The following is a 25,956-nucleotide window of genomic DNA, read 5'->3' as shown; positions in this document are numbered from 1 at the left end:
ATGGGGTCTTAGATCTTGAGTGGTATTTAGAAAAGTCTCTCAGTACTGAGGACAGCTTTTGTTGTTCAGTCGCTAAGTTCTGTCTGCCTCTTTGCGACCCCATGGACTGCAGCACGACAGGCTTTCCTCTTCTTCACCATCTCCCAGAGTTTTCGCAAACTCATGTCCATTGAGTAGGTGATGCTGTCCAGCCATTTCATCCTCTGTTGCCTGCTTCTCCTCTTGCCCTCGATTTTTCCCAGTATTAGCATCTTTTCCAATGAGTCAGCTGTTTCTTCATGATAAACGAGACCGTAACATCATGTCAGCCATGGGAACTAGGAGACTAGTCAAGAGAAGGCCCAGCTTCAGTCTCAGGGCACTGGGCATTTGCCCACCTCAGGCCTGCAGCTTGCTTTCTGGTACCAACCCTCCGTTGCAACCCATGACTTAGAGCAAGACTGCAGGTGAAGTTAAGAGGTACCATGGAGAAACGATGCTGTGCTCAATTAAAGTGGGATGGGTCCGCCGTGCCCTTTTGGCCGGCAAGCACGGCATGTTAATGTTGGGACAGAGGGAAGGGCTCTCGGGTGCATGGAATCCAGCCTTGCACCCAGGGTCTGAGAGGCAGCTCTTCTTAGGCAGGACTGGGATGATGCGTCACTCTGAACTTGGCCACCTCCCTTAGCGCCAAGCTGAACAATGCTATTTCCTGCACAGGACAGAGGTACCTTCCCTGGCCTTTAGCTCTCAGAGGAAGACGGATATCATGCAGACACAAAGACTCCAAGGAAGAGGGAGAGGTCCGGATAAGCAGAATGTGGGAAAGTTAAACCTGTGTGTTTGGAGAACTCTGGCTGCTGCTGTGTTTTTTTGTTTTTTTTTTTAAATATTTGTTTACTTAGCTGTGCCAGGTCTTAGCTGCAGTGCACAGGATCTTCAGTCTTTCTTGTGGCATGCAGGATCTTTTTTTATTTGTGGCATGTGGAATTTTTAGTTGAGGCATGTGGAATCTCATTCCCTGACAAGGACTCAAACCTGGGCCCCCTCCATTGGTCACATGGAGTCTTAGCCAGTGGACCACCAAGGAAGTCCCCTGATGTGTTTGGAGCCTGTAACTCCATCATATGCACCATGGAGACATCCAATGGGATGAGAAAGTTTTCCGGTTTGCTGTCTTCCATGGTATTTGGCACACAGCTTCTGGTACTCAATTGTTGACTGAAAAACTGAATTGTATTAATGCACCAAAGCTTGTTCATGGGAATAGAGAGGATGTCATTGGGTGATGTAGAAAAGAACCACAAGGGTGTGTCAGGAAAACTGTTCTCCCTCCTGGGTAGGTTCTCCACTTCCTGGGTGTTTCTCCTTTACCGTTAGGCAGAATCCTTCATTCCTGGTCACCAAATGTAGGGGCAGGGGTTTCCCCACAAGTAATTCTCTGCAGCACCAGCTGAGTGTCCTACCATGTAACCCAGCTCTCACACTGCCTGGCCTCTGGCCCAGAAGACCACTCCCACCCCACTTCAGATGCCAGCCACCAAGGAACAGATTCTCAAATAACCCATAACTTCTGTCTGATTTGGTTCCAAACTGGAGGTTCGCATTGTTTTCTCCTCTGCTTTGATTAATTTGCTAGAGAGGCTCACAGAACTGAGGGAGGTATGTTTGCCAGTTTTTCGAAGGGTGTGACGAAGGTGACGGACAGAGGTGAAGGGAGACGTGGGGTGAGGTCTGAGCAGGTCCCCAGCGCAGGACCTTCTTGGCACTGCTGTTGGGCGTGTTCACCCTCCCAGGGTATGGGTGTGTTTTCCTCTCTGTTTGAAGAAAACAAAACCACTAACTTAAAAAAGATAAATCCACCCTCGTGTTCACTGGATTATTTACAAATACCCAAGATATGGAGACAACCTAAGTGACCATTGATTGTTGCTGTTCAGCAACAAAAAGTCGTGTCCAACTCTTTGCGACTTCATGGATTGCAGCACACTAGGCTCTTCTTTCCTCCACCATCTCCCAGAGCTTGCTCAAACTCATGTTCATTGAGTTGGTGATACTGTCCAACCATCTCATCCTCTGTTGCCTGCTTCTCCTCCTGCCTTCAATTTTTCCCAGCATCAGGGTCTTTTCCAATGAGTTGGCTCTTCACATGAGGTGGCCAAAGTATTGGAGCTTCAGCTTCAGCATCAGTCCTTTCCATGAATATTCAAGGTTGATTTCCTTTAGGATAGATGGTTTGATCTCCTTGCTATCCAAGGGATTCACAAGAGTCTTCTATAGCACCCCAATTCAAGATGAATGGATAAAGAAAATGTGTGTGCATATATATATATAAAAATAATGGATCATTTATATATATATATATATATATATATATATATATAAATAAATAAAATAATGGAACAGTATTCTACTGTATCAGGACAGGAAAAGGTCAGTTTTCATTCCAATCCCAAAGAAAGGCAACGCCAAAGAATGCTCAGACTACTGCACAATTGCACTCATCTCACACGCTAGCAAAGTAATGTTTAAAATTCTCCAAGACAGGCTTCAGCAATATGTGAACCGTGAACTTCCAGATGTTCAAGCTGGTTTTAGAAAAGGCAGATAAACCAGAGATCAAATTGCCAACATCTACTGGATCATCGAAAAAGCAAGAGAGTTCCAGAAAAACATCTATTTCTGCTTTATTGACTATGTCAAAGCCTTTGTGTGGATCACAATAAACTGTGGAAAATTCTGAAAGTGATGGGAATACCAGACCACCTGACCTGCCTCTTGATAAACCTGTATGCAGGTCAGGAAGCAACAGTTAGAACTGGACATGGAACAACAGACTGGTTCCAAATAGGAAAAGGAGAACATCAAGGCTGTATATTGTCACCCTGTTTATTTAACTTATATGCAGAGTACATCATGAGAAACGCTGGGCTGGAAGAAGCTCAAGCTGGAATCAAGATTGCCGGGAGAAATATCAATAACCTCAGATATGCAAATGACACCACCTTTATGGCAGAAAGTGAGGAAGAACTAAAGGGCCTCTTGATGAAAGTGAAAAAGGAGAGTGAAAAAGTTGGCTTAAAGCTCAACATTCAGAAAACAAAGATCATGGCATCTGGTCCCATCACTTCATGGCAATAGATAGGGAAACAGTGGACACAGTCACTGACTTTATTTTCCTGGGCTCCAAAATCACTGCTGACGGTGATTGCAGCCATGAAATTAAAAGAAGCTTGCTCCTTGGAAGGAAAGTTATAACCAACCTAGACAGCATATTAAAAAGCAGAGATATTACTTTGCCAACAAAGGTCCATTTAATCAAGGCTATGGTTTTTCCAGTGGTCATGTATGGATGTAAGAGTTGGACTATAAAGAGGGCTGAGCACAGAAGAATTGATGCTTTTGAACTGTGGTGTTGGAGAAGACTCTTGAGAGTCCCTTGGACTGCGAGGAGATCCAACCAGTCCATCCTAAAGGAGACCAGTCCTGGGTGTTCATTGGAAGGACTGATGCTGAAGCTGAAAGTCCAACACTTTAGCCACCTGATTCAAAGAGCTGACTCATTTGAAAAGACCCTGATGCTGGGAAAGATTGAGGGCAGGAGGAGAAGGGGACGACAGAGGATGAGATGGTTGGATGGCATCACGGACTTAATGAACATGGGTTTAGGTGGACTCCGGGAGTTGGTGATGGACAGGGAAGCCTGGGGTGCTGCGGTTCATGGAGTCGCAAAGAGTTGGACACAACTGAGCGACTGAACTGAACTGATTCTGCTGTAGAAAAGAATGAAATCTTGCCAGTTGCAACAGCATGGGTGAACTTTCAAGGGCTTCCCCGATGGCGCTAATGGTTAAAAAAACCCACCTGTCAATGCAGGAGACGTAAGTTAGCTGGGTTATATCCCTGGGTCTGGAAGATCCCCTGGAGGAGGGTATGGCAATCTACTCCAGTATTCTTGCCTGGAGAATCCCATGGACAGAGGAGCATAGCGGGCTTTGGTCCATAGGGTCACAAAAAGTTGGACACGACTAGAGCGACTTAGCACAGATGCAGGGTGGACTTGGAAGGTATTATGCTAAGAGAAATAAGTCAGACAGAGAAAGATAAATACCATATGATCTCATTTATATGTGAAAACAAAACCAAGGACATAGATACAGGGAACTGACAGGTGAGGTTTGGGGGTGGGGAAAAGAAGTGAGCTAGTTTTTGTTTGTTTTGTTTTTTGGCTTAAATAAATTGAACAATTTTGAAAGGAAATTTTTGAAAAGAGTAAGAGATGTTTCTAGTATCACTTGGGAAATGACAAATTTTTAGGAGCTATGTGCCAGGAACCCATGGCAAAGACCTATATATATATATATATATATTTTTTTTTTTTTTCTATTGTAACAGGTTAGAATTTGCATGATTTAAGACAGCAGAGATTTAAAACTTGAAAACAGTTGCCCTCATGCTTGGGGAAACTTGGGGTCTCCCACATCTTGTGAAAGCGGTCCTCGAGTCAGAGCTGCCAGGGATGGACTCAGCTTTACACACTTACTTCCTTTGAGACCTGGGTCTCCACCATCCTCCTCATTCTCTGCTTGCCAAGTCATGCTAGTGTTCATCCCAATTTTCCCACCTCAGGGACTTTGCACAAGCTCTCTTTCTGTCTTCCATATGTAAGTTTCCTTCCTTCCTGCTCATATTATAAACACCTAATCGTTGTTCAGATTTCAGTTCAAGTATCACTGTGCTCGGTAAGCTTTTCCTAACCAGTCTCTCAAATCTAGGTCAGAGTTCTTTATTAAACCATTTTACAGAGTGACTGTGACATTTTCCTTAAAAGCATGTAATCATACTCCTTACCGCTGGGAGGATTTAACCTCTTTGATGCCATGGACTCTTTTAGCCATCGGATGAATCCCATAGACTTCTCATACGGATGGTTTTCGATCGATTACTGAAGAAGCCAATTATCTTCAGATAATATGAAAGTAATTTTTAATTGTAATATAATAATTGATCTGTTTCTTGATGAAGACATTCAATTATAAAACCTAGCAGCAGATCTAATAACCATTATAATTTCAAAGTAATAATGAACATAAAGGAAAATTTGAAGTATTAGCAATAACGGCCATCAAAGAGGAATGTATCTGATTTCTCTATTGGTGATGTCACACAGTTTCTGCTGGCACTACAGCAGTTTCTAACATTTGAAATATAAGGAAATGCTAAATTGTAGTTAGAGATTAGCAAAAATAAAAGTGTATTTTTTTCCCATCCAAGTTAACACATTCCTGTGGATTCTATCCAGAGCCCCTAAGGAACCCCAAATTAAGAAGCCAGTTTTAGCTGGGGTAAAGCAGTTAATGTCTGTTTCCCCTCTGGGCTATAATCTCCAGAGGATCAGAGACCGTGTCATCTTGTGTTCACATTTATCCCTAGTTCTTGCCGTATAGTAGGTGCTTAAAAAAGATTGAACAGTTGCTACGTCTTATAGCATCCTTCCAACACAGCAGCCAGCGTGTGCTTGCACGTTTCATAGATGTGTTCCTGATGCTTCCCCCTAAGCTTTATCCCAACTCCACTTGGTGTGTCCAGAACCGAAGGAGTCTGACTCCAGAGTGACAGAGTGAGTGAATGACCCTCTTGAATCTCAGACTCTAAAACAGAGGTAACGATGGAACCAGCAGCCCCACAGAATGACCTGAGGATGTGCTGATGTAATTTGTGAAACGCACAAATTCATCCCAGAACCAGGCTCCTCAGACAGGACTCCTGACTGTTGGGGTGCTGTCAAAGAATAGCGCAAGCAAAGGCCCTGGGGTGGGCACCCTCTCTTCCACTCCTGTTTTTAGCCTCCACATGATGGCTTGAGGGAATCACAAGCTTAGTTTGTATTTCTGATGGAGGGGAACTGTACTTGGGCTACTTCGAGAAGGCCTCGAAGGAGTTGGAGGCTATGCTGGAAATTGTCAAGAGATACACAGTCTTATCTGTCATTGAGAACAAAGAAAACCAGAAAGAACGGGTGGGAAGAAAGCTTTTTGCACAGAATATTGTTAACCAGGGGGCTTTCCACTTAGCTCAGTGGTAAAGAATCCACCTGCCAGTGCAGGAGACACAAGTTCAGTCCCTAGGTCGGGAAGATCCCCTGGAGAAGGAAATGGCAGTCCACTCCAGTATTCCTGCCTGGGAAATCCCATGGACAGAGGAGCCTAGCGGGCTACAGTCCATGGAGTCAGACACGACTTAGCGACTAAACGACATTAACCAGGGAGGAGGCACAGACCCGAGATTGGAGCGGGGATGTATTGTGTCTGTATGGGACGTTTTCTACCTTTCAAGCCCTTTGAATGACCCTCCTGACCTCTTGAGTAGCGTCTTGCAGATGGGAGAACAGACGTGGGAGGTGTTTATGGATAGAGTATGTATGATAACTACACCTATCTCCTTGGTATGAAATACAGCAGGCTGGGGCCAGTTCTGAGTCCTCCTCTCACTCAGGGTGCACAGCCCACCCCAGTGGCTTGATCACTCTGAATGCCAATGTCTTCATTCATCTTTTGGGGAGAGGGTGGCCCTGTGGACCGTCTGCGAGGAAGGCACGGTGCCTGACCCCTGGCAGGTGCTTGGCAGCTCCTTCTAGATAAGAGTTCGTATGCTGTCCTTCCCCCCCAGTGCCAGGGCTGGGACCCTGCTTTGACCCAGTTCTGGCGCTTCGCCCATGAGGTTTCCCTCTCAGGAGCTCTTAGGCAGTGTTGGGGGAGGTGACACCCCCCACGCAGAGTACCACGATGCCATGTTTGAAGTCCTACACGATCAGCTTTGGGGGACTTCGTGTTTACCCAGACCTTTTTGATACAGCCCTTCAGAAACAGAAATTCTTCCCCGAGGCCATTTCTTTGGAAATTTTCCCTAAAGCACTCCACATTCGAGGGTTCTTGAGCTAGGCCAGGCAAGAAAGCAGTGACAGGCATTAGGCGGTCTGAGGCCAGGCTGGTGGCTGAGAAGTTCCCGCCTGCTCACGAGGACCCGCTACCTCCCCCACGGTCCTCCACTGGGTCCGTGTGATATCATCCCTACCCAGTCCCCACTTGACAGAGGCAGCGGTCTCTTGTCTGTTGACAAGCTCCTGGAGAGAGCGGATGGCCCCAATCCCTGTGTTAGAGCCATGCTGTTCATTTGATGCCTGATCAATAATTGCCCGATGCCTCAGGTGCAAAACTCAAAGGGTCTGGTGGCGGGAGGAGGTCCCCAGGGAAGATTTCAAATCCAAATCATGTAAGGCACTTGGAACTTACACTGGATTTCACATTGAAAGTCTGCCATTAGTTTATCTCTAAGGCCCCAAATGAAGAGGATTGGGGTGGGAGGGGGAATCTCTCATATATTTGTGGAACCGACGAGAAAATATTCCTGACATTGATTGAGAATCAGAGGACCTTGGGTGCTCGGCTAGAAGCGTCTTCATTATGTAATGAGGGCTGGGATCATAATTAAAGGTGGTTTAGAAAGAAGGCAGGAATTCTTGGAGCTGGCGCCCAGCATCAGCCAAGATGCCTGTGAAATGCAATCAGACTCCAGTGGGAAGGTAATCAGGCCCCCAGAAGGGGAGGCTGATGTCAGGAGCACCTCACGGGGGATGTTTGTTCAGAGAGCCGGGTGTGGTGCCTCCCGCCTGGTTAAAAGGCTTTGATTTTGCGCAAAAGGATGTATCAGGATTGGCCGACGCCCTGTGGTAGGTGCAGTTGTGATGGTCATGGTCAAGGGCATTGGGCACCTGCTTCCTGCCTAGGGCCAGGCAGCTGTGAGCGAAGGCAAAGGAGGGTGGTGGGCACTGCGGCAAACACGAGGGCACAGCCCCATCTGAAGGTGGTGCTCTGGGAAACCACTGCGGTGTGTGGATGCAGGCCCAACTGAAAAGCCAGCTTTACATGTAAAATATACCAGTTTTTAACAGCTTACTGACCAGAGACGTATTAATACGTCTCGTTACCCAAATGTTATTGGCCAGTGTTTCCATATTCACTTATATAACAAATCACCAGCCACGGGTGTTCGTTTCTGCAAAAATCCCCTGCTCAGCAATCCCTAAGTGGGCCTGGCGGTTTGTCCTTGCGTGCCGCTGGGCCTCAGGCCCTCAGGTTCTGGCTGAGCCACAGTGTCCTCTGTGATCTTTACCCCCAACCCTGTGAGGAGGGTACTGCCAGGTACCAGCCACCCATTTCGCAGATGAGAACACAGGGGTCTCTATGAGTCTGGCTCCAGAGTCCACTCTTTCTTCATTATACCAGCTCTTCTAAGCTGTCCCTTCTGTGATGTACCTCGGTGCCACTTTTATCTATAGTTGGAATTTTGATGGAGGTGTTGTAGGAAGGAAGGGTGCATGTCCCTGAGAAGGCCAGCAAAGTGTGGAAGCACAAGGCCAGAGCGTCAGGGAGACTGGGTGGAGCTGGCCCAAGAGGGGCCCATGAGGAGGACATGAAGGTGGTGAGGCTGGAGACATCGGAGCGGCCACGTCCGAGGGGACCTATGGGCCAGGGCGAGACCAGAGAGTCAGTTCCATCCGCGCCGGTCATTCAGCCCACATTTACAGGGAGCCCACTGGGTGCCAGGCTGGGATCTAGTACCAAGGAAAGAGTAGTGAACAGGACAGAAGCGTGCAGCCTCCTCGTGGAGCTCACGCTCTAGCAGTGAAGTGTCTTTACTCACTGCAGGCAGTCCACGAGGTCAGTGGGCCTAAGCACAGGAGGATCTCAGCTCTGTGGGAAGGGTGCCTCTCGGGCTGGGTGGGGGGCAGAATGCAGTGCAGAGAACACAAATGCAGTCAGTATGGTTGGATGGCATCACCAACTCAACGGACATGAGTTTGAGCACATTCTGGGAAATAGTGAAGGACATGGAAGCCTGGTGTGCTGCAGTCCATGGGGTTGCAAAGAGTCAGACATGACTTGGCCACGGAATCACAGAACGTGTTTCAAACAAAGATTTGGCCTTCCTTTAGCTTCTGTGTGTGGCATCAACAAACCATTCATCCACAGGCCAAAACTCTCCCCACCAGCACCTTTTGTGCACCCAGGAGTTGAGAGTGGTGTTTATATGTTAAGCAGTTGAAGAAAATCAAGAAATAATATTTCGTGGCAAAATGAAAATGGTATGAAATGGAAACGAAGGGTCCGTAACCAGTTTCCCTGGAGCACGTACACGTCCGTCACATACAGATGAACTGGGCTGCTTCTGTGCTTCAAAGGCAGAGCTGCGTAGCCGTGACAGAGACCACATGGCTGGGAAAGTCATGCCCACTTACTGTCCTGCCCTTCACAGGGCAAGTGTGCCTACCCCTATACTAAGTCCTCCCTGTGATCTGCAAGTGCTTCTTCCCAGTCTGGCCCAGAACATCCACCATCTCAGGGAGGAGAGCGGGGCAATTCCTGCCCCACCTGTTCTTCCCTTAGGCTTAGCTGGGGGTCCTCAGCCTGCAGGCCCCTGACCTCTGCTTCCATGTATAACCTTTGACAAGCATGCATCTTTGGAGGCCCCTTCAGTTATGGCTCAGATTGTAAAAAAATCCATCTGCAATGCAGGAAACCAGGGTTCAATCCAAGGGTCAGGGAGATCCCCTGTAGAAGGGAATAGCAACCCACTCCAGTATTCTTGCCTGGAAAATTCAACAGAGGAGCCTGGAGGGCTGTAGTCCATGGGATCACAAAGAGTCAGACACGAGTGAGCACCTAACACTTTTTTCAGTTACTGAATTCTCCTCATGGCAGGTGGTCCCGTTAGAGTGAGGCCAGACCTGCCTGTTTTTTGAACTTAAACCAATATTTTCTAGCCCTTTAAGACAGTGGAATTCTATACTGTCATCAAAACAGTAATACCAAATTCTTTTTTAAATATATTTATTTATTCATTTATTTGCCTATGCTGGTCTTAGTTACAGCATTCAAATTCTTAGTTGTGGCATGTGGGATCTAGTTCTCTGAGCAGGTATCAAACCCAGGCCCCCTGCATTGGGATTGTAGATGTTAGCCACTGGGTCATCAGGGAAGTCCCCCCCGTTCTTACTGATAAGTCATATTGAAATATTGATAAGACTGAAATGTTGATAAGACAATATTTCTATGACAACACAAGACACTCACTCATAGAGCCACAATGCATTATATCCCATTTATGTCAAATTGTATGTATATGTTTTTGCAAAATGTACGAAGATGTTGGATCCCCAGAAAGTTAATGGTAGTTATCTCTGGATACTGAGATTATGGGTGATATTTTTAAAACTTTCTTCTTACTTTTTTGGATGACTTTGGTTGCTTTTTAAAAACATTAGCATGAATCATCTTAATCAGTAAAGAAAAAGCCAGCTATTTTAATTTCAAAGAACAAATAAGAAGAATGGTTGCATCCGCCTGTGGGTGAAAGAATTATTTATGTGGTTGTGATGTAACTGGTAGAGACACATGCATTCCCATACGGCTCATCCCTAATTGGAGCTTCAGAATAAAGGAGATAAGTAAGAACAAGGGAGAAAGTGAGGAAAAGATCTAGAAGTCAGAAAATCTGACATGGTCATCATTGGAGGGGACACAGTCTTCCCAATACATAAATTTCCTTGGTTCGTTATTGGTATTTGGATAGATCGGAATGTAGATCTTTTCCTGGTTCGCCCCCGCCCGTCCCCCAGCCTTGACTCGCTCTAGAGAAACTAAGCCACTTAGGGTATTTTTTAAAATGATGCGTTGGCGCCACCTAGTGTCAGCACCCTGTCATCTCGCCCCCTGTCTCCGGAGGAGCCGACCATCACATTCATTGTTTGATGTCTCTGCTCTGGTGGCATTTGCGCAGCAGGCAGCGAAATGCCTCCCGGGGTTCTGCAGGGTAGTGGGGATGCCTCATTAATTTATCCCTTCCTTCCTGTCTCAGTTGCACAAAACGAATCTGTCCGACTGAAGCGGGGTTTGGCAGTTGAAGAGCAAAAAAGGATGCCTCCCTGTCAAAACCAATCTCCACTTTTCTCCAGCAGCTGGCTCCTTAAAGCCTGTCCCTGCTTTTCTGGCAGGAAAGCCAGCTTCCCCAGGGCCACCTTGGGCTTGGGGCTCTCGTGTAGCACACTGGGGACTCTGGGTCGTGTGGGCTGCTTGCTTGGCTTGTAGTTGGGCTCCCGGGAGAAACCAACACCAAGCTCCAGTTCTCCGGGGCTGCCTCCTTCCTGCTTGCCACTGCGCAGCGTTGTCCTCCCTGGCTCCCTCGCCCCCATGACCCTCCTTGTCCAGCATGGCATCACCTTTGCCTGTTTGCTCTAGAACCCGATCCTGTACTCCTTTTCTCTCCCAGCTCGACAAGCCCCCCCACTGTCTGCAGCACCTCCTCCCAGGCCTCTTCTCCTCTCTTAGCTCAGCTGAAGCTCCAGGGAGCTTTGTGAAGTGCCCCCCCTCCCTGTATGGTTCTGTGGTTCGGATCTTTCCCTTGGCTTCTGAGTGCTGTAGGGTAAAGGCTGGAATTTCCCTCTGGGCATTTGAGGCCTCCCACCTTGTTCCCTGCACCCAATCCAGCTGCCTGTCTTTGATTCCCCCAGGCCTTCTGCCTCCTGAGGTCCCTTGGCCCACCCTCCCCTGACTCCCACATAGTGAGTGTCCACTCAGTCCTCAGTTGGTTGTGTCTTCTTCAAATGGGGCGTTCCCTGGACTGCATAACATGAGACAAATCTCCTGAGAAAGTGCTTGGAAAATGCAGCACGGCTCTCCTCCCCTTACCCACCCCATCCCGGTGTAACCGTAACTCTGTACATGTCATTCTTTGGTGAATCGCTGTCTCCCCACTTTAGATCAGCAGTTCTCAGCCAGGGATGGTTCGCCACCCTGGGGACATTTGGCAATATCTGGGGACATTTGTGCTTGTTTTAACTTGGCAGGAGGTATACTAGCATCAAGTGGGTAGGGGCCAGGATGCTGCTAAACATCATACAGGGCACATGGCAGCCGCCAGGAGCAGAGAATCGTCTGGCCCAGGAGGCCAGTGGATTACTCAGCTATAAAAAGGAAGGCGTTTGAGTCAGTTCTAACGAGGTAGATAAGCCTAGGGCCTATTATACAGCGCGAAGTAGGTCAGAAAGAGGAAGACAAATACCGTATATTAACGAATACATGTGGAATCTAGAAAGATGATGTGACGATCCTACATTCAGGACAGCAAAGCAGATACAGATGTGAAAAACAGATTCTTGGACTCTGGGAGAAGAAGGTGGGATGATTTGAGAGAATAGCAGTGAAACTTGTGCGTCCCTGATGGCTCAGATGGTAAAGAATCTGACTGCCATGCCGGAGACCTGAGTTTGATCTCTGGGTTGGGAAGATCCCCTGGAGGAGGGCATGGCAACCCACTCCAGTATTCTTGCCTGGAGAATCCCCATGGAGAGAGGAGCCTGGCAGGCTACAGTCCATGGGGTCACAAAGAGTTGGACACAAGTGAGCGACCAAGCACAACACAGCACATTCATGTTACCGTATGTAAAATAAATAGCCAGGGCGAGTCTGATGCATGACGCAGGGCAGCCAAAGCCAGCGCTCTGTGACAGCCTGGAGGAGCGGGAGAAGGTTCAGGATGGAGGGGACACATGTATGCCGAAGGCCTGTTCATACTGACGTATGGCAAAAGCCATCCCAATATTATAATTTTCTTCCAATTAAAATAAATAATAAATTCAAAAATGTCTTTCGAGAAAAAGAAAAACCCTGCCTCAGAGTGGAAGCCCCATGGAGGCAGGAACCATGGCCACTGGGAAGGAGGTCGTCTGGAGAGCCAGAATGCCATTTAAAGGCTGACTCAGCACTCTCGGCCCTTAAATGGGCTTATCTGTAGACAGGTACAGAACCACCGCATCCCTTCAGAACTACCAGCCGGAAGGAATAAGTGGGAGGATTAGCCTGCTTTTCCTTGTGCTCTACCTACTACAGAGTCCTCCTGCTCCCAAGAGAGTCATCCTGACCTTTTGTGCCTTTGCTTTAAAAATGATTTGAAGTCCCATTTTTAATTTTATTTGTTTATACTCTGGTCTATTTCCAGTAAAATTTGATCTACTATTTTTAGTTGAGACATTCCACAAGTCAAACAGCCTTGGTTTCTAACAAAAATTTTGTTGTGGAAGCAAAGGCCAGATGACTAGGCAAGATTAAAAGAGGTTAACACATAATAACAGCTGAATCTAACCTGTGATGTGGGGGGAAAGGGTTGTAGACAACCTTTTGGAGACAAGTGGGGAAATTGGAATGTGCACGATACGTCAGATAGTATCAAGTTAGTGTTTATTTTCTTAGGTACGAGAGTAGTCATCGTGGGCTGCTATATCACACACCATAGACTGGGTGTCTTAAAACAACAGAAGTTTATTTCTCACTGCTCTGGGGGCTGGGGGGTCTGACATCAAGGTGCTGGACTCACTCTCGGGTGAGGACTCGCTTCCTGATGCATAGGCAGCCGTCTTCTCGCTGTGTTGCCATGTGGGGAAGGGGTAAGGGAGCTCCCTGAGGCCTTATCAGGACCTTCATCCCACTCTCGGAGGCTCCACCCTCACGATCTACTTGTCTCCCCACGCTCGACCTCCTATGACCATCTCGTTGGACATAAGGTTTCAGCACATGAATTTAGGGTCACACAGGTACTCGGATCCTCGTCATTACAGAAGAGAATGTCCTTATTCTTGGGAGATACAGACCCAAGTATTAAGGAGTGAAGTTCAGAATGTATATAACTTGTTTTCAGGGATAAAGCAGGAAAATGTGTGTTGTGTGTGTGTGTTGTGTGTCTGTGTGTGGTGTGTCTGTTGTGTGTATGTGGTGCGTGTGTGTGTGTGTGTGCAGAAGAGGAGAGAGGGAAAACAGGTGTGGGAAAATGTTAGCAGGGGGAGGATCTAAGTGGCGGGAGTGTGGGTACTCCCTGTCCTCCTGCACCAGCGTTTCGCAGCTGTGGCCTTCAGGAGCTCGGGGCATTGGGCCCGTGGTGCTGCCAGGCGCTGAGCTTGGCACTGAGCTTGGCCATCTGTGTCCAGTCTGCAGCTCCCCGCCCATCCATATGAAGGTGCAGCCGCTGAACCAGACCGCGCTGCAGGTGTCCTGGGGTCAGCCGGAGACCATCTACCACCCGCCCATCATGAACTACATGGTGTCCTACAGCTGGACCAAGAACGAGGACGAGAAGGAGAAGACGTTCACCAAGGACAGCGACAAGGACTTGGTAAGACCGCCTTGTTCTGAGTCGGGGCGTCCACGGCAATGAGGGGGGCCCCCGCGCATGTCCGGGGGTGCTTCCTCTGCGACATTCCAGCCACATGCCGCCGTCCTGGTGAAGCGGGTACTGCCGTGGACAGCACTGCAAGGCCTGCTTGAGCTCCATCCCGCCCTTACACTTGCCGGCCACACCGCCAGGAAGAGTTCATCTGTTTGTAGTTAGGCCCTTCAAAGCTGACTGCTTTTTCTTTCGTTATTTAAAAAAAGAGACGTCAGGAAGCCTCCACAAAGCCCTCGTCATCCAATAGCATTAGCGTAAATGTTAAGTGAATTACACAAGCAACTGGACAGTGGGGCCGGGCACGGTGTGAGCAGTATGTCAGTGCTCGCTGTTACCATTACTGCAGTTATTCCCCCTCTGCCTTCCTCCTCCCCACTCCTTCTCTTGTCACCCCCACCAGGCAACCCTCTGCAGTCCCCACCACTCCCTTCTGTCACATTTCATCTGCCTCACGCCTTCTACCTGCGAGACCCCGCCGACCACGCCATTTTTAACCACAGTTCTCAGGCTCTCAGACCCTGTAATACCTGACTTCACTTTTGAGCTACACGTGCCCAATTCCGTGTCTCATCTTAGATGTGCATATTTAGTGGCCAGCCCCCAACAAGGCCCTTGAAAACAGATGTTTGCAGAAGCCACATCTTCCCCTAGAAAAGCATTCACTCCAACAAGCGCTGGTCTTTACATCTTTGCCCAGAAACTCAAAGCGACACATTTGGGTTTGAAAGCCTGGCATTTATTGTTAATCAAAAGAAGTCTTTGGGATAATGAAGCCCATCATTGTATATGTACATGAAAAATGTAATAGCACCGAGTGGGATTCTTAATGACTGTTACTGCTTTTTTTCTTCCCAATACAGAGTCCCCAGGGCCCGTTCAATCACTTACAGTATAATACTTTTCGTATTGCTTCAGATGACGATTCTTTTACTTCATTTCCATTTATATTTTCAATTTCCCCACTAGACGTTGTTATCTGGGTCACATTAGGGAATGATGAGCTTCATGAAATCAGAGAGGAATCTGTTGAAAGGCACGCAAGGTTGTGATGTGTTTTAACCTCTTGTCTTGTCAGGACCAGAAGTCGGGGAGGGAGGTTTCTCTTTCTGAGCTGAGGGGGCTTGCATTAATCAGCAGAAACTAGCTGGGCCCTTATTTGGTTTTTATACTAAGTGGGAGATAATTAAACATGCAAAGATGAATAGATACCAGCTCAGAGTGAATTCTAATAAATCCCTGCTTAGAGGAAGCGAAGATTTTTGCTCTGCACAGAAGACGAGGTCACAGGTTTAGAGACTGAGGCATAAATGAGTTTCAGAGAAAGAGAGAGATGTAGAGAAAAACATGCTTTGACAGCAAGTTCTTTTTTTATAAGGATTTCTAGGGGTGGTTCTTTTCTTTGGGGACACACAAAATTAATTTTCTTAATTTCTCAAGAAGTTGAGAGTGCTGACTTAGTGGCAGCAAAGCTTTTCTCCAATTTAGGATTCTTGTGGCCCAGAAACATTTCCCAAGCATTTTCCTGGCTTTTGCCAGCATCCTCCCAATACACACACACCTTCACTGCCAACCTGGGGAACAGGTGTTGTTGCCTGCCTTTTCCAAAAGGTAGGCTGAAAGTGAAATATCTGGACCCTAACCTCCCGCTGTACCCAGGAATACATTTGCTAGGCAGCAGGCATGGCCACAGTAACTTGTTAATGCCTCTGAAGAGGTTTTCAATAGCTACCTTGGGGGAAACCCACTCAGTGGTTAAGTACCCAGAGCTGCTTTCTGGACCTGACCCAGAATTCAGTGACGAGACATTTCAACATCAGGGAGTCTTTAAAAATCAGTTGCTTTTACTATTTGTTTCTTTGGGCAAGCAAGCCCTGCCAACTTTTTAGGCATTTTCCATTTTCTGATTTTTAAAAGTCTCTTGGAGTAAAGCTTTGCAGGATGGGGATCTGGATTTGGCTCCTGACTTGGGACCAGGGATTGGGAAACTTTTCTCTTGAAAGAGTCAGAGAGTTAAGATTTTAGGTTTAAAGGCATCTGTGGGCAACTACTCGACTCTGCCACTGAAGGGCGAAAGCTGCCGCGGCAACAGGGAAATGAATGGGTGTGGCCGTGTGCCAATAAAACTTTATGTACAAAAAACAAACAGTGGGCCAGACTGGGGCTGTGGGCTGTCACTTGCCAACCCCTGTGTTAGACCAGGGGCATGGTTTCTATTATGCATTGAGGACTACCAGTGTGCAAGGCTTGCTTGACCTCTGTTGTACAGCCCTCACAAGAACCCTGCGAGGGAAATCTTACTCTCTCTGCTTAACAGCTGGAGGGAGCAGAGGCCAAAAGACAGTGAGCAGCTGACTCAGAATCACACAGCTGGTGAGTGGCATGACACAGGTAGATCTCTTGTCCTCGGACTTCCGGTCAAGTATTCTTCCAGCTTCGTGCCTTGTGTTATCCAAGGTCAAGGTACAACAGTGCCTTTAAACTGCAAAGAAACAGTAACACAGAGACTTCGCTGCGGCTGCTCTAAACTCTGCACGGCCCTGGAAATTCAGTGCACTTGATGATTCTAGATAGTAAATCATTATTGTTTACAAGGTAGAGCAGTTTTGATACAAGTCCCAGCCTCATGGGTACAAACAGGGCTGAAGGCACGCTCCAAGACAGAGTCCAGCGTCTGTGTTGAGACGGGTATTCCTTCTCTTACTCTACATGTTTTTGTGTTGAAAACATATTCCCAGGTGAAGTTACTTCTGAACGCTTGTTGCTTTCAGAGGGAGCCTTTGGTCAATGAGGAAGCATCGTGTTTGTTGGGCTTTGCCATGGTACCCAGCAACCTACATGTGATGCTTCACAGTCTTTTACATTCGCCTTTCGAATGTACAGTGTGCTCTGGCGTTTAGCACCAGCTCACTCCTGTCCTTTCCTCACCCTGCAGAAAGCCACCATCAGCCACGTCTCCCCTGACAGCCTTTACCTGTTCCGGGTCCAGGCCGTGTGTCGCAACGACATGAGGAGTGACTTCAGCCAGACCATGCTCTTCCAAGGTGAGGAGCTGGCCTTCTCGTCTGCCCTGAGCCCTTCTCCTTTGGGCTTTGTCTTTTTTCCTGTTCGGGTACTTGTGCATGAGACTACGAACCTGGCCGAAACACCAGTGTGGGTTTTGCAGTCACACCTGAAAAGCCTGGGAGGTTTCACAGGCCAGAGGAGGGGAAGAAGGGTGAAGTGATTATTTTTTAAAATTACCGTCATTTTCTATCCATGGAGATCCGAGCATGTGTCTACTACTGTGTCAGATCATAGAATCAGCTCCTAGTCACGTGGAGGAGTACTGTCTTTGGATTTTTAGCTGATTTAGGGTCTAGTGGAATGTTTCAGGTCAGCTTTGGGGCATGGCAAGAGGAGAATTCACTTTGGTGAAGAATTTAAAGAAGCACTTAAAAACTTTGTCATCAAGATGTCCTTAAAGATGTCATCTTTAAATGGAATATTTTTAAAACCAAAATCAATGTAAAATACTCATGAACAGCAACAAAAAATCAAAACTTTGCATGAAGACAGGATATTCTCTGTCTTACTTGCCCCACGATCATCTTAGTCCTGGTTCCAGTAAAACTTGATTGACAAAAATTGGCAGCCGGCCTGTGGGCTGTAGTTGGCAGACCTGGTTTTGTGAAGCGCACCAAGACCAGTGTGGAGGGAGTGACCAAGGCATCAGGCTTTGCTCTGCCTGTCTGATGTCCTCCCTGGGAAGGTTCTTTACTTCCTGGATCCTCGGTTTCAAAGACATAAACCAGGCCAGTGCTGCTTAACGTTTGTGTATCTGGGATGAAGGCTTTGGACATTTTCCCTAGAACATGCCAGAAGTTTGCATGTCACAGCTTCCGGGGTCTCAGAAACCTCTAGACTGTAGATCCGGCTTCACTGTCTGGAATCCTGTGAAAAATGCACATTCACGGGCCCCTCCCAGACTAATCATCTAGGACTCTCAGAGGATGAGGCCCAAGAATCTGAATTTGAACCAGACGGCTCAGGTACCAGGCATGCAATGAGAGATGGAGAAGTTGCTGACTCAGAGCCAGGGCCCTGACATGAGGGCCCCAAGTTGAGTCTTGGCTGCCACGTGATCTTTCTGTGACTCTGAAAATGTTGACTGTCTCTAAGCTGCAATTTCACAGTCTGAAGGTGGTAGTTAGGAGAGTACTGCCCTCATGGGGCCCTTGTCAAGTGACAGGGTGATTCATGTTACATAATTAGCACAGAGCCTAGAACCAATGCTCAGTATCCCCTTAGTGTGAGGTTTAGTATAAAAGATAATATGTGATGAACCCAGAGTAGGAACCCTTTCAGCTGAGATTCCCTCCAAGGATCCCTTCTAGCTTTGCAGGTTTGCATCTAGTATTGAAAGAGCCTTTGCTGACATTCACATCAGCTCATCCTTCCGTTTAAACTACTTGAAATTAGCATGGCTGTATTTTTTTATGAGTAAATCGCACTCACCGTGTGTCCACCTGAATGTACGGGCCCATCTGCTTGTGTTGAGGAGAGTCCACAGGCCAAGGCCAGGTCTGTCTGGGCCAGCCCACAGGAGACAGCAGGGGAAGCCAGAGCGCGCGCTTGCTGAGGCCGGGGCCCGGCAACTTCGGGCACATAAATCATGATTAGGCCGCCCATGCACTCTAACTAGGAACCCGGAATCTGCAAAACTGCCTTTCCTGATTAATAGGCCCCTGAACTCACTGGCTTCTGCACAGACTTTGAAAAATGAAATGTTTGTAATACAATGCAGTTCCCAAAAGCCTCGTCAGCTGTAAATTCCGAGCACGGAATAGTTAAAAGATCTGATCACGGTGACTCCTCAAAGATGGCAGTGCCTCCTTGCCTGAAGACTTCCCTTGCTCAGGGGTGGACATGCATTCACTCATTTTCTGTATCAGTGTTTGTCCCTGCACGTTGACCAAGGGACATACAGTGGCCTTGGGATCTTCCCTGCACCTTCCAGTGGGCAGTGGAAAGATGAACTCTGCAGGTCCGCTAGCACACCTTTTCTGGTGAGCCAGCTAGGAGCTTGTGAGCAGTAGAGGCCAAAGTTCAAAACAGATCAACTTTTAAGAGGTCAGTGTTAAATGGGAAAGAAAGAAACATAGGGAATTTCATGGGCACTTTGTTAAGAATAATTAGGTTTCCCCTTGATAAAGGTTGCCTCTGATTTGGCAGCATGAGAAAGCCATGTGGAATATTTTCATTATTACAGTAAATAACACGGGTTTCCCCAGTGGCTCAGTGGTAAAGAATCCACCTGCAGTGCAGGAGATACAGGACACGCAGGTTTCATCCCTGGGTTGGGAAGATCCCCTGAAAGAGGAAATGGCAACCCACTCCAGTGTTCTTGCCTGGACCATTCCATGGACACAGAAGCCTGGCGGTCTGTGGTCCAAGGGGTCACAAAGAGTCAAACACAACTGAAGCGACAAAGCACAGCACATAGAAAATAACACAATATTTATGTCCTGTATAACATAATAAATAAGCTATGCTTACCTTACTGTAGTAGGCATGATAATAATAATGGTGATCATTGTCTGTGGAGTGGCTCCCAGTTACAGAGCATTTGGGCCTAAGTCATCTCATCTGACCTCGTGGCAGCTTGTAATGCAGACTTTATTTTCTAGAGGGGGAAATGATGTTCTGAGCAATTGAGTAACTCGGCGCCCCCCCCCCAAAAAAAATCATTTGATTACTAAGCAGAGTCCAGTTTCTTATTCCAAAGCCCAGTCATTTATACACAATGACAAACCACCCCTAAAGCATAAATATTATCCTGTATCCTGGGTCTTCAACAAACAGCTCAAAAGATTGATTGCCAAGTGTTCAAAAGTTTTTTTGCAGATCTCAGCGGTCATGGAAAATAAGGGCTTGTAAGCCTTCTCTTTGAGCCACAGACCCATCAGGCAGCCTGGCCAAGCCATCAGATCCTCTCTCAGAATGGTTTAAAATAAATAATTAAAATACATAGGAAAGGAAACCAATTACACTTAGATACAGTTGTCAAAATATTTTAAACACGCAAATCGGCAACGTAGTCATTGCTGCACTTCTTTTATGAAAGTATTAAATGACAAGTGGTGGGTCTGTTAGCGATGGTGATTTCTGAGTAGCAGTGAACATAAATGATACTTCAAAATAGCTCCAGCAACTGTAAGGCAGCAGGGAAATATCCCATTTCAGTCATAGACAGAGACGCAGGATGGTCCTGCTAAATAGTGCTGAGACTCCAAGCTTCCGTTCCTCTTGCAAGAAGAAGCTACATCTCCCTGACAGCTCAGTGGAGACATGTGTCTCCTTGTCCCCCCATCCCTGAATTCCACCAGGCCGATGGACTGGTGATCTGAAAGGCCCTGTAGAAGCTTTCTAGTCATCATGACGAGCACTGACCCCAATGGGAATTGTTCAAGATCAATGCAAACAGGCACGGTGATGGAGTGGCCACTGAGTTTGTTGGCCTTAAATTAAGGCCTTTGTAAAGGGCAGGAAAAGCAGATCTCTTAGGAAGCTTTCTTCCTGTGTTAACAAAGGGAGGTGTGTATACCTGTCTGAGGCAGCACAGTATTGATCCCGAAGCAGCTCACTGATGCTGGGAGGTTATATTTAGTGCCAGGCAAGGACTGTTTGCTTCCTGGGCTGCCTCATCTGACCTGGTTGTATTGACGTGTAGATCAGTCTATTCCCCACTGTTGTCTCTTCACACGTTTCACTTTCCAGCTGAGCAAAGTGAATATATCGTTAAGTTGGGGGTTGCAAATGTAGACGCCCTGTGGCCCAAAAGGGAACCACATACAAATCAGGCAGGACCATCATGGAAAACTGGAGAGGTGCCCTTTGAAAGGGGGTGATGGACCCTTAGCCCCTGCCAAATATGGGCCTGTAGGAAGGTGAACTCAGTTTTGCCAAAAATTGCGATTTTTTTTCAGGATGAGGAGGAAATTGGGATTTTCAGGTTAAAGCTGCTGTTTAAAATGTTGACAGTGAATTCGTTGTGTGGTTTTTTTTTTTTTTTAAGTTTGCAGGGCAAATAAAAAATAGTTCAAGTACTTGCCCCACTTCTAATTTAGGTAAAAACTCCAGCAGATACAAATGTTATTTATTTGGGAATTTAGTGGGTTTTTTGCACTTTTTTCAATGCCATGTATGTATGGGAAGCAAATGTTTATTTTATATACGACTATTGTTTTTGAGATAAGCACAAAAAGTGAGTCTGACAAATAGATTACAGTTGTTACATTTTTTTAGGAAGAGATAAAAAGTACTAGTTTAAGGTAAACTGTAATAAGTTTAGGATGCATATTATAGTCCCTGGAAGGATAATATAAGACATTATCACCAAAAAAAAAATACAATAGAGATTAACAGTGGAATAATATGTAGTTGAAAAGCAGACAGAATGTTGACAAAGGTCAGAGCGGTCGTGAGAGCACCTCTATGGAGGCACTGTACAAACCTCTGGGGTGCTGGAGAATGTCTGTATTTTAATATGAGGGCGAGTTATACAGCAGTAAAAATTACTTTGCCTCTACACTGAATATTTGTGCATTTTGCTGTATGTAAGTTTTATCTCAACTAAGAAAATGATTACAATTTTGTAAAGTTTTAAACTAAGAGCTTAAGACAAGAGTCAGAAACTATGACCCACAGATATGGCCAGATACGGCCATCTGCATGTTTTTTGATGACTCACAAACTGAGAAGGGTTTCACATTTTTTGATAGTTGGGGGGAAAAAAAATGAAGAGTATTTATAACATGTAAAAATTATGTTTTTCAGATTTGTGTAGGTAAGTACAGTTTTGTTGGAACAACAACAAGAAAGTTCTGCTGTTTACAGTATAATTTCTTTGCTTCTCAGCTAATACCACTCGAATATTCCAAGGGACCAGAATTGTCAAAACAGGAGTGGTAAGTAGAGAATATAATTGCTTTGTCATGGCTGGTTGGTAATATGCATGCATTTAGAACTGTCTCCGCAAGGTGGCAGTATGATGTTGTCAAACTGCTCAATGAGAACTAGTTAAAATACTGAATAAATTATACACTCCGTATAATTCAGTACACTGCATTGTTTTAAAAAGCTGTGCAACAGAGTTAAGCCAGCAGTGTTATACTGTATTGCTTTTGTCAAGATAAAATTTTTTAATGGTTTATAATTTGTGAGATCATAGGATGTAAGAATGCAAAGGAGTAGGGACAGGCTAAAATTGAAAGGTTGTTATTTGACCAAAGTTATATGAATTTGCACATGTCTGGAGCCTCAGTATCTACGTTTTCTCCTTTCTAGTACAACTAATACTTGTAATAATAATTGCAGTGTTGGTAATAACAAATCCTACAATATATGAAGTTTTTCCTGGGTTTCAGTCACAGAGTATTAGTTTATTTACCCCTCGCAGCATCCCACAAGTTTGGTATTACTATGACTCCCATTTTATGGATGAAGAAGTGGAGGTTCAGTGAGTTAATGTGCCCAGCATGTCCCAGAGAGCAAGTGAGGTATCATGCTCAAGCCAGGCTGTCTGACTGCTCTGTCTCCAGTGCCTTATCGTGGGTGGCACCTGGCATTTCATTCACCACCTTAATAACTCATCATTTGCTAACTTGATCATCATTTAAACTATAGACTTTTCAAACTGAAACTTGATGAGACAGTAGTGAAATCTAAGTGGTTCTGGCTGTATTACTTTTAACTACATAAATGATGGGATGGAATTCTGGATCCTTCATATGAGTTTTCAAGAACTAAAAATAAACGAATAAGTCAGAGCAGCACTTATTTTTGTAAGATACGTGTGCAAATACAGTCCCCCCCATGAAGCCTGATTTAGTAGGATGGGAAGAATGAGCTGAGACTTGTTCCTAGTCAGCCGCACCTCTGCCACTTAACCTCTCTGTGCCCCGTTTTCCTCACTTGTAAAGTGGGGTGATGTCCACGTGTGTCCCCGGGAGAGCCTGGGATGCCCAGGCACATAGTTGGAGCTTTTTAAATGGAACTCCTACTGTCATCTATACAAGCATGTATTTTGCTATGATTAAATCTGGAGAGTCTGAAATCAGATATAGCAGGTGTACAGCACCGGACCCAGGGATGTGGGTGTAAACCGGCTCCCAAGGCCTGCAGTGTAGAGCGCGGCCCGACTTCTGACCCGGCTACTGCAGACATGTAGCGGCCACTGTCCTCTGTCCATCCACTTGCTCACTTTAAGATGTGCAGCCAGATCCTGGAGAGCTTCTGTAGACCTCAGGGCTTCGAGTTGTCCACAGTGCTACAGTGAATGCAAGTGCTCCTGCCTCCTCCAGTGTCACCCCAGCAATGCGTGACTGTCCAGTGTTGCCCGTGTATTGCTTATTTGATGTTTGCCTTTCAGACAGGGTTTCCCAGGTGGGTAGAGAACCCAACAGCACAAATGCTGCTTACTTTTTTGCCACTTAGCCTCCTCTTCTGAGCAATATCAGTGAAAAGTTGAAGTTGGGTTCGAGACATAGGTTACAGATTTTAAGTAATTATAAAAACATGAAGAGCAGTGATGGTCAGCCACAGATGGCCTGTTGTCAACTTTGGCTCCAGCCTTTGGGAGACTCTGAGAATAAAGGTGAAGATGAGTGGAAGCCCTTGGAGGGTCGCATCCAGGGCCTGGTTCCCAATCCCAGTGACTGACACTCTGCTTTCTCTTCCTCCCTCCCTTCCCCCCACCTCCCTGGGCAACCCCTTCAAGCCCACAGCATCGCCGGCCTCTTCAGCTGACATGGCCCCCATCAGCTCAGGCTCTTCCACCTGGACATCCTCCGGCATCCCCTTCTCCTTTGTCTCCATGGCGACTGGGATGGGCCCATCCTCCAGCGGCAGCCAGGCGACCGTGGCCTCGGTGGTCACCAGCACGCTCCTGGCCGGCCTGGGCTTCAGCGGCGGAGGCATCTCCTCCTTCCCCAGCACGGTGTGGCCCACGCGCCTGCCCACGGCCGCCTCGGCCAGCAAGCAGGCCGGCAGACCCGTCCTGGCTACAACCGAGGCCTTGGCCAGCCCGGGCGCCGACGGCGATTCAGCACCCAGCAAGGATGGCGAGGGCGCGGAGGAGAGCGAAAAGGACGAGAAGAGCGAGAGCGAGGACGGCGAGCGGGAGCACGAGGAGGAAGGCGAGAAGGACTCCGAGAAGAAGGAGCGGAGTGGGGTGACCCACGCCCCACGGGCGCGCAATCACACCCAGCCCACCGCTGCGCCCTCGGCCCCCGGCACCACTGCCCAGGAGGGCGCGCATCAGACTACATCCGGGCGCGAGCGGGCCCACACTGCCATCCCCACCGCCCGGCCCCAGGACGCCCTGGACCCCCTCTCGGTCACCCCCACCCAAGTGCCCCCCACAGTCACAGAGGAGCAGGACGAAGACAGTGATCCTGCGAGGCCCGAGATGCCATCCAGGAAGCCTGTGCCCCCAGGGGACCGGTTTCCCGAGGACAGCAGGTTCCTCACTGTTAACCCAGGTAAGCTGCCGCCCCTCCCCTGAGCCCTCAAGCTGATGTGAACAGTCTTACTGGTGAAGAAATATTTGAGAGCAGAGAGGGAAGATCCAGAGAGTGCTTAGTATTCCTGAAATTGTGTGCGTGTGTATGTCTCTTTCTATTTTCTTCTGATAAAAATCACCTCTTCTATTAAAGTGGCTGGACTAAGTCTTGCCTTCATACTTGCTTCCTGGTAAAATCGACTTGCCTGAGTAACTCCAGGCACTTCGGCCATACCATGAAGTACATGATGGAAAAAGACATCCATCTTGAGAAATGTATTCTTTCCGATTTCTTTGCTTAGGCTCTTATGCAGCCCCTGTGTTTCTGGGCTGCCTGATCGGTGCCAGTCCCTGGCCGGGGTGCTGACTGAGGTGAACATGATGCTGCAGCTTGAAGCTCACAGGGGAAAAGAGGAGCCTGAACCAGGGAAGTTAGGAAATAGAGAGGTTAGAAAGCAAGCAAGCAAATCCATGGCCAAGCCAGAAACCTAGCTGACGGTTGTTGGAGACTGTGAACGGTCATAGTAAAGGAAAGAAATACAGTGGTGTCAAAGGAAACAATCAGGAGGAGGGCAGGGAGCTATTTTAACCACCAAGGGCCACTCAGGGGAAGTGACTATATTAAAACTACAAGGGTGAGAAGCTCCAGCGTGGGGAGAACTGGGATTCGCTCATCCCAGCCTGTGAAATAGTGCCCCATTTGCTCTGAATTGTGCGTTTTATGGATGATGACTCCAGGGCACAGCTGGTCTGCCCCCCGCAGGGAGGACATGATCCCCATCTTCCTGGCCAGCGGTGATTTTGTGGCTCTGTCCTATGCTCACATCTTATTGAAACACCCTGGTAGTTTTTACAAGGGAGTCCTGAACATGAGGGGTTGTTATTGTTGTGGGGGTTTTCTTAATAAGAAAGTCTCTCTTTTGCCAGACTACAAGATGTTTAGTAACAATTTTTTTTCTTTTTCTTTTTTTTTTTTTTTTTTGCGTTTAAGCTGTTGTGGAGTTATAAGAGTGCAAAAAAAAAAAAAAGCAACTGGTAAATATTTATTTGCTTTTGCACTTGTAAACATTAAAATTCATCTAAAGCTGAGACCTCGTATGTTAAGATACAACTTAGAATAAATTTTCATGTTTTGAATTACGTTCCTCCATAAAGATGGT

At 47.0% G+C, this 25,956-nt stretch overlaps 1 protein-coding gene across 7 annotated transcripts in view; it reads left to right on the top strand.

The window, feature by feature from the left end:
* The window catches only part of PTPRG (protein tyrosine phosphatase receptor type G), a 786,384-nt gene that overhangs the window by 648,375 nt on the left and 112,053 nt on the right, over positions 1-25,956 (top strand). For all 7 annotated transcript variants that reach the window (XM_006062977.4, XM_006062979.4, XM_025272603.3 and 4 more), the window contains 4 exons: positions 14,018-14,202; positions 17,189-17,297; positions 22,153-22,202; positions 24,014-24,776. In XM_006062977.4, coding sequence (XP_006063039.1) covers positions 14,018-14,202; positions 17,189-17,297; positions 22,153-22,202; positions 24,014-24,776 — 1,107 coding nt within the window. The remainder of the gene's footprint in view (positions 1-14,017; positions 14,203-17,188; positions 17,298-22,152; positions 22,203-24,013; positions 24,777-25,956) is intronic.

Source organism: Bubalus bubalis, chromosome 21 (genome assembly GCF_019923935.1).
Source record: "Bubalus bubalis isolate 160015118507 breed Murrah chromosome 21, NDDB_SH_1, whole genome shotgun sequence".
Classification (NCBI taxonomy): domain Eukaryota; kingdom Metazoa; phylum Chordata; class Mammalia; order Artiodactyla; family Bovidae; genus Bubalus; species Bubalus bubalis.
Note: the sequence above shows the minus strand (reverse complement) of the source record. Positions and strands in the feature narration are given on the sequence as shown.